This window comes from Battus philenor, unplaced genomic scaffold (genome assembly GCF_028537555.1).
Source record: "Battus philenor isolate CCGP_79_NKW_IND1 unplaced genomic scaffold, ilBatPhil1.0.hap1 SCAF_12, whole genome shotgun sequence".
Taxonomy (NCBI): Eukaryota; Metazoa; Arthropoda; class Insecta; order Lepidoptera; family Papilionidae; genus Battus; species Battus philenor.
Genome location: NW_027181674.1, coordinates 7,237,891 through 7,247,634, shown reverse-complemented (window position 1 = coordinate 7,247,634; position 9,744 = coordinate 7,237,891). Strand labels below are relative to the sequence as shown.

Below are 9,744 nucleotides of genomic sequence, written 5' to 3'. Positions count from 1 at the left end.
GAAACCAATAGTCCTGTATATAAAAGAAATATAAAACTAAACCAAAATCCACGTGTACACGTTAAGGTAACTCGTATATGAAGTAAATAATTACTAAAAAATACGCCTAAATCGTAAGTTTTTTTAATGACAATTTTCCTTATGTGATTTTAATTTTAATTATCATAGTTACTGCTAAAGTCTTTATTAGTAAGTATCTTAGTAAATAGAGATGAGAATGTCAGTTTTCTGTACATATAGTATTTTTAGACGATCATGTCACGAAGATTTATGAGCAATGGCTGAAAAAGTTAATACTCATATAAGTAATTATTCTTTCGGAATGATGTTCTGTTAGATAAAAGATAAGACATGGAAATAATATTTTAATTTTTAGACATAATCTTTGTCCTTGTCTTAATGGTAATCCATTACTATTACACATTCAAAAATGAAGTACTCGGCATTTGATTTGGCGCGACGTAAATATGTTTTACGTTACCTTAAAAAAGTCGTTTGTCCACTTTACAGTTGGGCGTCTTACGCTTAGCTTCGCCCAACTGTAGTTTCCACTCTAGAACATAAAGGCCCCAGTGTCAATAGACCTACCACTTCGATTTTCCTAAGCCTGAAGTGGGTTTATTTAATGTAGTCGAACTTAAGATTATTTGATAATAGAGGCCGTTTGTCATCTAAGTCATAACCACTTTTTAGTGCAAGCAATGTAATAATATAGTAAAATATATTCCGTCACCCTGTATTTGCGTTGTCGATTTTTAAATTTACAGTAATTTGCAGCTAAAAAATCTAAACATAAAATATCTGTTACCTTTCTTTTTATTGCTATTCAAAGTCTTCGAATTTAACCAATACCTCTCGAACTCATTTTCGCAAATTCCTTTTATTGTAGTTGAAGATCATCGTCATCTTAAAATATACATCAAAATTGCTTTGAAGCATATTGAAAACATCGTAGTATTTTTTTTGGCTTATTACTTTTTTCATTTTCTACTGAACTCTTATATCAAGGAGATTAGAATGATTTTACCTTGTCAATCATAAATAACAATTGTTTATTGTAGAATCAATGAGACCGTTCAAGTGGTTTTCGGCGGTTTGTGAAGTTATTATATATAGAGGGCGCTATTGTTTTAAGCACTTCTCACCCTTTCTAAATTTTTTGTATTGTTTTATTGTGATGTAGCCATATTGTCACAACATAAATACCTTGGTGTTGTTCAATTAATTCTTATTATTCTATCATTAATAGTTTTTATTTTCAAGAACGCTGTATTTCCTTGCGAACTTATTCATTTCTTTCGTACCTAAATTTGAGTTTATTATGTGTTTAATGCAACTTCAATGCGAATGTTGTCGTTTTTAAAATTACAGTGTAGTATTCTAACGTCTTTAGTCGAAAAAATAGTTTTCTTTGATCATAAACCTTAATACATATATTTTACTTGCAGGTAAAAATTGCGGTTTACGCAAGTTCTCACAAGATGGCGGTTAATGAAGCTAGCCACGCCGCAAAAGAAGAGAAAAAAAAAATTTAAAATCAAGCCAAAACGAAAAAAAATATAAGGCTTCTTTGCTTGCATTCCATATTGGAAGATTTATACAAATCTAAATGTCTAAATCTAAATTTATAAAAATTTTAATTAACTCTAATAAATGGTTAAAGTAAAGAAGAAAGTGCCAATGTATGTGTCATAAAATGTTATTTAATATTATTATTACAGAAGAAATTAAATAAAATAAGACTAAAGTGATTTTAAATAAAATATAATTATTATATCCATTTTGTTAGGGTTTGTTCATTTATATAGCACATTAGTTAATTGTTATTAGTTTGTCACTAGATATTTCTTCAAACATTTAAAGTGGTAGGGTAAACAGATGTTCAAAATGCACACGCGAAAATCTTTGAAATCGATCCATGCATGAGATTAACATGAATCATATTTCTCGACGGTGTTCTCTATTCTTTAATATTTTCTTAGCAAAAATAAGGCCAAGCCGTTTTATTCAATAATCATTCACGTCTAACGAATTTTCTTGTTCACTTTACAAGACTAAATTCAAATTTCACAAAACGATAAAGAATGTTGTAGCGTACGTCTCGAAATTATTTAAAGATGCAGATATATCAACAGGTAAAACTAGAAGCGATAGCCCTCTCGCGCCTTTCTGAGTCGCATTGCTAAACGGGTATTAACGACGTGTGACAGACCAAGCCGAGGTCCCGTCGACCATTGCGTCTGGTTATACTTTGGCGCGTTCACCTAAGCTTTTTGTAGCTCCACAGAACTCACGAGCATTGCTACTTGAAAAGAAGTTTTAGGCTAACTACCCTCTGCGCCATGTCACATTTGAACCCATGGAATCATTTAATGCCACTTGGACCTGCTGCCCTGTAACTTGGGTAAAAATTATATATTACACGTTAGTGGTATTGATACTTGCCCATCTCAAACACGGAGGATTAACACATCAATGAATTCAAGCCACGTCTCGCAGCGAAATATGCTATTTAACCTAACAATAATAATTACAAGCGTTATTTATACATTATGTATAAATATAAAGATGTCACCTTAGCATTATAATCTGATGTCAAAATATGAAAATAAGAATTGTGGTGGTTAAGGTTCAGTACATTAATAAATAATATTTAAATTTAAAATACATATTTAAAAATACTCATACTGAGTAAAACCAAATATATGAAAACCGGCTATTGATATATATATTGCCTTCTATCTTGAATTATTTTTAGACGTGTTATAAAAGTTATTCTAAACATTATTTCTTTTTACTTTCAGCTTAATTGTTTTCATCATTTTAGCCAAACGACGTTGACTTCTAGACGTAGGCACTTATTTAAAGATTTCCAATAGGCTTTGTTGTAAGCTTCTAGCGTTGCCGATTTAATGAACCACTCTTCTCTCTACTTCACTCCAGAACCTTAAAGACCCAGTAGCCACATTTTCTGCACTACATGGCGTGCCCATTGCAACCTCAATTTACCAACACGTTGAGCTAAGTCGCTTACTTTCGTTTTACGGATCTCCTTATTCCTGATTCTTTCTTGTAGAAAAATGTCAAGCATAGACTTGTTCATGGCTCTGTGTGATTTTGAACTTCCCTTGTTGATCAGAGTGAAAGATCACGTTTTTGTATAAGTCATCATTGGTTAAGTTCTACTCGTCCTAAGGCACTGAGGAATATCGGGCATAGTTTACCGAACGCTGTTTTAAGTAGAATTTGAATTTGATTTTATTTTGTAACTATTAATTCAAGAAATTGTAGTAAATTGTTACGTATTTTTTGTAACAATATTTTCGATACATCTATACTCCAACTTTTCTGCAATAGTGATTTTTTCTTATTGTTATCTAAAAGAGATCAATCTTAGCGATAAGACTAAATATTTTTACACTAGCAATATATAGTTAGAAGTATTTTAGTATTAAGTAAATTTCCTTTGTACCTAAGTTATGTAAAAACAAAGTGTAATTTATTTACTTTTTTATAAAACTGATGTCTGAATTGGATGTTGATTGAATTTTTGCTCTAGTAATACCCAGGTTTTAGAATTAAAATTCAAAATCTAAACGCCTGTCGTGCTACGGCTGGGCATAGCCAATTATTTCCCAAATATGCGCATTTTAAATGATATCTCGAAAATATCTTACTATACTGTCGTAGAAAGTTGATTCAATTTTTATAGTTCATTACTAGACAATGATGATATTTATTATATATTAAGTAAACACTAATAAAACTAACGGTAAATATCACATTAAAAAGTCAATTTAGCTTATTTTGTTTTTATATACATGGCATGGTGAAATGTTAAAAATAGGGTTAGTGAACCCTGTATAACCCTTGGCGAATCCTTCGAACATTAAAAACTTTATTTGCGAATTACCTATGGTAATTCATTTTAATAACAGAAAAACCGATTATTTTCAAGTTTCATTACCTATACATTTTCTTATTTCGAATGTAGCTCTGGTTTGCGATGTTTAATATGAATCAAAGTCCTTGGGTCTGAGTGTACGCATATGTTATAAAGTTCCAAAAGATCTTGCTTTTCTTTTCTATGATTTTCTTAGTTTCAAATATAAAGTAAAAGTATATCAAATAAAGTTAGAGTTTTTAATTAATAGAAATGTGTGTTAATTGTTAAATTGTATTTCAAAAAAGCAGTCTCTGGCAGGTCCCTTTCAACATATCACCACTGTGCTGGCGGTAGCTTACTCATGGAAGGACTATACTCACCCTTTTATAATTAACTTAACTACCACCAGGCTCTCCACGTTAATGGCCTAAATAATGAGTCCTCAGATATTTTGGCCACATACAACCGATATCACATATATCACAGATAACCAGATAATTTTAACAAACTTCTCATTGTAGGAAAAGGACAGGGACAGAACACGAGGATGATCACTTACCCACTGGTCTGAGAAAGTCAATAACTGGACACGCAATAACTATTGCTTCCGGGAATGCAGGTGATAAGATAGTACGGAAAGAGACATCGGTTCTTTTAAGGCGTTTGAAGACGAATATGAGCTTGGTGGAACAATCGGCACAATTTTCACCTCCTACAAAGATCGGTGGTGAACTTGAGTTTATCTTTATAGTTTATCGTAGTAGTTTGCGATAGAGTTCCCTAACTATTGACTACAAGCGCTTAAAAAAGACCCAAGTGTTTCCGCCACAGCATAGAGGTAATGTAGAATTCCTCTACGAGAGCAAAAGGAAACAATTCCGGCAGCAACTGATTGCGCTGAGATTCGGACCTCTGGACATTTGAATTAAAAAGCTTAACGCGTTTCTAATGACAACCAAAACCGAGATACTCTTTCAGAGACCCTTACGCTAAGTTACTCCACGGAAAGTCCAAATATACCATCTAAAACTCTGGCGAGTTCCTAATACTGTTAAATAATAATTTATGGGACTTGCCGTAATGGTACTGGCACATAGAATGGTCTCCACCATCTCTTTCAAAAAAACTAACCATGGATGATGGCACTAGTATGTCCCGAACCTTTTTTTAATAAAAAACATATTGATATATGTCCCCTTTATGATAAAAAACCAGGCCTTCAGTCCCTGGCCGCTCCGGTATTCCAGACGGGCAACAGCAACAACGACGGAGTAGGGTGTTCAAGAATCTCCGAAAGATGACTCCTACCCCGTTCACGATTGCCGGAGGTAAGCGGTTTCCGACCGGTCTTATTGGAAACCTATAGGCCGAGGCCCATGTTCAGCAGTGGATGTGTTACGCCTGAATTGCAGATTAATGATCGTTTACACCAGCCACAAAATAGTAAGGCAAGCCGTATAAGGTACAATAGTCGAAAGTTACTCTTGTCATTGACGTCACAACCGCGTATATACAATTTATTCGAAAAGACGAAAGTTATTAATGTGATTACTTTGAAAGGTATGATATACAAGATTCTACATAAAATATATTATTGAAACACGTGAGTAATTAATGAATAAAAAAGATATTTGCATTTCTATGACTTGAAGTCTAAGATATCTTCGTTATAATTTTTTCATAATTCTAAAAAACCTACATAACATCGTTGTTTAAAATTGGTTATAAATCTATGATTTATGTGATGTCTCTGCTTATTTACACAATGAACAAAACAAAACATTTGACTATTTATTTTACAGTTTTAATTTATTTATGAGTACATTGAGGGTTATTTTCACATTTTAATTACTTTTACTCGTAGAATATTTTTAAGATGACATTTTCTTTAATGTTTGTATTTATTCAATGTGCTTAATAAATATTCTAACTAACACTAACTGTAACTAGCTAACACAAATAAGTATGGTGAAATATATGTGTTAAGGATTTCTTAATTTAAATGATACATTAAGTATTTTTGTTTTGAAGTGTAATATTTATCGTTATTATTGTAAAATTTTATTTTTAAAAGATGGCACGCATTTATTTAAATGGTTTAAATACTAAGACTTACTACAAATATTTGTTACTTAAGCACACAGCGTTACGATTTTAATTAAATCATTTTCTATATATATTAAGGAGTTGTAAGTAGTTAGTTGCGCAGAAAATAGTTCCGGTAGATATAATTAACACATAAATTCCCACTCAAATGTGTATAAACAAGATCGAAAAATTAATATCGTAATTTTTTAAAAATACTCATACTTACTTTTATGTTTTGATTAGTTAAGTATAAAGTGTTTTTATTATAAAAAAAATATTTTGAAGGAATGTTAAGGAATTATATACGGTTGGTCGCGTTCAAAAGAGATTCGTTAAAAAAAAACTAGAGTTCATTTAGATTCGAACGTGGATACAATAGATCGACATTTAGACTCAATGTAAAGTCAACACAATGAAATAACATTTAAATCGCCTGTTACCAATGAATGGATAGATTCGGATCAGTGTTCGGGTGTGCGGTGACTCGTAATGTAATAACTCGACAATCGCGTAATAAGGTTAAATTAATTTTAATGGATAGATGCGGCGGTGATGGGCGCGAGGCGAGTGCGTGGCGGTATCGATACATCGGAATGCAAACACGTAGTAATGTGATTAGCGGGCGGGCGAGTGGTATCTCGGTTCATATTGATTGCCGGTGACATCGTTCGTTATCGACGGCGCGCCCGTACTGCTCCGAGCCCAAAAGAAACAGGAGCGTTTCTTCGCGCGCAATGGAAAAAAGGGCGGGCACAGCGAGACACAAGCGGCGCCCAATGGCAGTGGAGGGAAAGCGCGTGCGGGCCAATCGGCGAGCGATCGACGGGCGGGCGGCGGTAGAAGCGAGGCGAAGGCGCGCCCGCGGCCGCTTTTTATTTATTGTTGCGCGGAACGCGGCGCGAGACGGGCGTGTGATGTGTGCACAGTGAGCCGGCATGGAGTCCGCCGTGGACTCAGCGTCGACCGCGAGCGAGGTTAGCGGTTCGTCGGGCGGGTCTCCGCGTGTGAAGGCGGCATCGCCGGCGCGAGGTATGAGCCCGCCGGCGTTGCTGGCACCGAGGTTGCCTCTTCCTCCGCCCGGGCTGGGCCTGCTGGGATCGCTGCAGATGATGCACCACTCGCCGCTCGAGCTGATGGCGGCTGCCCATCACCACGGCCCGCCGCGTTATGGCAGCCCACCTCCGATCTCCACCTCTGATCCCTCAGCCAATGAATGTAAGCTGGTCGAGTACCGCGGCCAGAAGGTCGCAGCGTTCATCATCCAGGGTGACACAATGCTGTGCTTACCCCAGGCGTTTGAACTATTCCTGAAGCATCTAGTGGGCGGGTTGCACACCGTGTATACTAAACTGAAGCGACTGGACATCGTGCCGTTGGTGTGCAACGTGGAGCAGGTGCGAATCCTGCGCGGCCTGGGCGCAATCCAGCCCGGCGTCAACCGTTGCAAGCTACTCTCCTGCAAGGACTTCGACGTGCTCTACCGCGACTGCACCACCGCCAGGTACGTCTTCTACCACTGCCACTTCACCAGATAACCCCGCCGATACACCTTCTTCTAAATTTCTCTTTTTCATACCTCTGTTTTTTTAGTTCCAATTAAGTTTGGCTGTTCGTTTGCGTTCAGTTTTTAGTTGTCGGTCGTTGTTTTTTATCACTATTTTGATATAATAAACAATCATAATTATTTTTTCTATACACAACAAAAAACTGTATAGGTAAATAAAAAGGAAACGTGAAATTAATCGCACTTAAAGTGAATAACATAAGGGGAAAAATTAGGCAAAAAGTATTGCATAGCAGTTCTAGTAAAGAAAGTTTTCCGATTATTAAAGTAAAGTTTTAAAGAGCGGCCGGGTTAGGCGTTGTGCGAGGGACAGTGGTCCATTGAGAGGGCGTACATTAATTTTTCACATTTTAATACGCGCCAAATATTTCCACCGGGTTAAATATTCAGCCGGGCGGCGACGGAAGGGTTAAATCTCTGTTAATTAGCAACCGTGCTTTAAATATTAACACAGTAATTTTTACAAACGCCAAAGTTAGATTAAAAAATCTTTGTTTTGTTACGGGAGCGCATCGTCCGAGTAGGCCTATATCGGGAGTGCCTTTGCCCAATGCGATTTTAAAAATGTAACGGCGGCGGACCTGGGACACGTAAACTTTAATTTTTTCGCTCGTATTGTCGTTTTACGTTTTAAATATTAAATCTGTTCCTTTTGTCGGCAGCGTATTTGGGCGGGACGCGTTTAGGCCCCATGAGTCATATTTATGTTTGATTTTATGAAATCACGATGCTAATGTTCGTTTAACCGGTGATATCACATTTTCCCGGCCTTTATGTTTGATGATCTATTTACAATATTAAATCCTGACATTATAAAAAGTTAATTATGCCACATTTAATTTTTCTAATTTAATTTTATATTAATTAAAACTTGGACGATATGTTAGCGAATTAATCGTATAAATAAAATAATTGAAACATTAAACAATCACTGGACACTTTATTATATACAACATTAAAATGCTTGTAATTGTGCATTTTAAAAAATTATAAAAGAAAGGTTTTAGTGGTGTACGTGTGGTTACATTTTGATAAGTGGTGATTTACTATTACGTATTTTTTCTTGATTTATCGAGTTCACGCGCCGTTAACTTGTTCTCGTGTTTGTAAGTCGGCTCGTATCACCTCGTAATTAGTATCGGTATGTCTAATTAGTTTTTTTTTCAGCATCTTGCCATTACACTTTGTAAATTAATTAGCCAAACTTTCCGTAATTTATCATGCAATCATCATCAAATTTAGACATAACACATAATACATGTAAAACAAAAATAAACACTCTTTTGATAGTGTTATACAATACAATTTCAATACTTATAACTTTGTACCAACTTTTTTACCGGTTTATCTATTGTTGGCAAGGTAAAAGTTACATATGTCGATGGTTTAACAGATAATGTTACAAAAGATGTATTTAAAAAACCATGCCCGCACACAAAGCGTCATTTTAATCTGTATTGACACGTTTCCACCATTACGATTCGAATGATTCCGACTTGAGAGAATACAGATTATACAAATAACTTGTTTTTGCCGCTTCAGTCGCATATTGGCTACGCGGCGACTGGCTCCAGCTTGCCTGATAGCTTTTTGTAAACCGCGTATTATAACTAGTTGAGAATATCTCGTCCTAAATGTATGTGATTGATGATCAACCCGGAAACCCGTTTGCGGCGATTGATAATTATAGGCCATAGTGATCTTTTAGCTATTGTTTGTTTAAAAACGTAATGTTATAATCAATAAAACCTTAATTAATAAAACCTTTCACAATTATTTTTTTTATTTATTGATGCATTTAAATAGAACATGAATATGTTTTATAAATCAGTTTTTATGGCTCAATAATGTGTAAGTGAGAGAGATTATTAGAATTAACGTCGAGCAAATCAGGATAGTCTACCCTGTATAGCGGTGCTAGGAAATGCGATATTTTTAAAGAACGCTTCGCCCGCATTACAAAACGTATACAATAATAGGTGGACGTTCCTTTTCACGCTTCAATAATTGCTTGACGGCAGATAAACGAGATCGGCTTAGGTTACCAACTCGGGAACCGAATGACGTGCCTACTTCACTACAGTTCAAATCTCCTTTGTCTCTAAAACTGCTATTCGATAGAATAACTCTGAATCAAAGTATGCATAACCCTTGCTATTAGTTTTATCTAAAGTAACCAAATGGTTATATATTTTAATTTTTATCA

At 35.4% G+C, this 9,744-nt stretch overlaps 1 protein-coding gene across 1 annotated transcript in view; it reads left to right on the top strand.

Moving 5' to 3' along the window:
* The first annotated feature begins 6,909 nt into the window (after window positions 1–6,909).
* The window catches only part of dac (dachshund), a 172,241-nt gene continuing 169,406 nt past the window's right edge, over window positions 6,910–9,744 (top strand). The window contains exon 1 of the mRNA XM_068776354.1: window positions 6,910–7,475. Coding sequence (XP_068632455.1) covers window positions 6,910–7,475 — 566 coding nt within the window. The remainder of the gene's footprint in view (window positions 7,476–9,744) is intronic.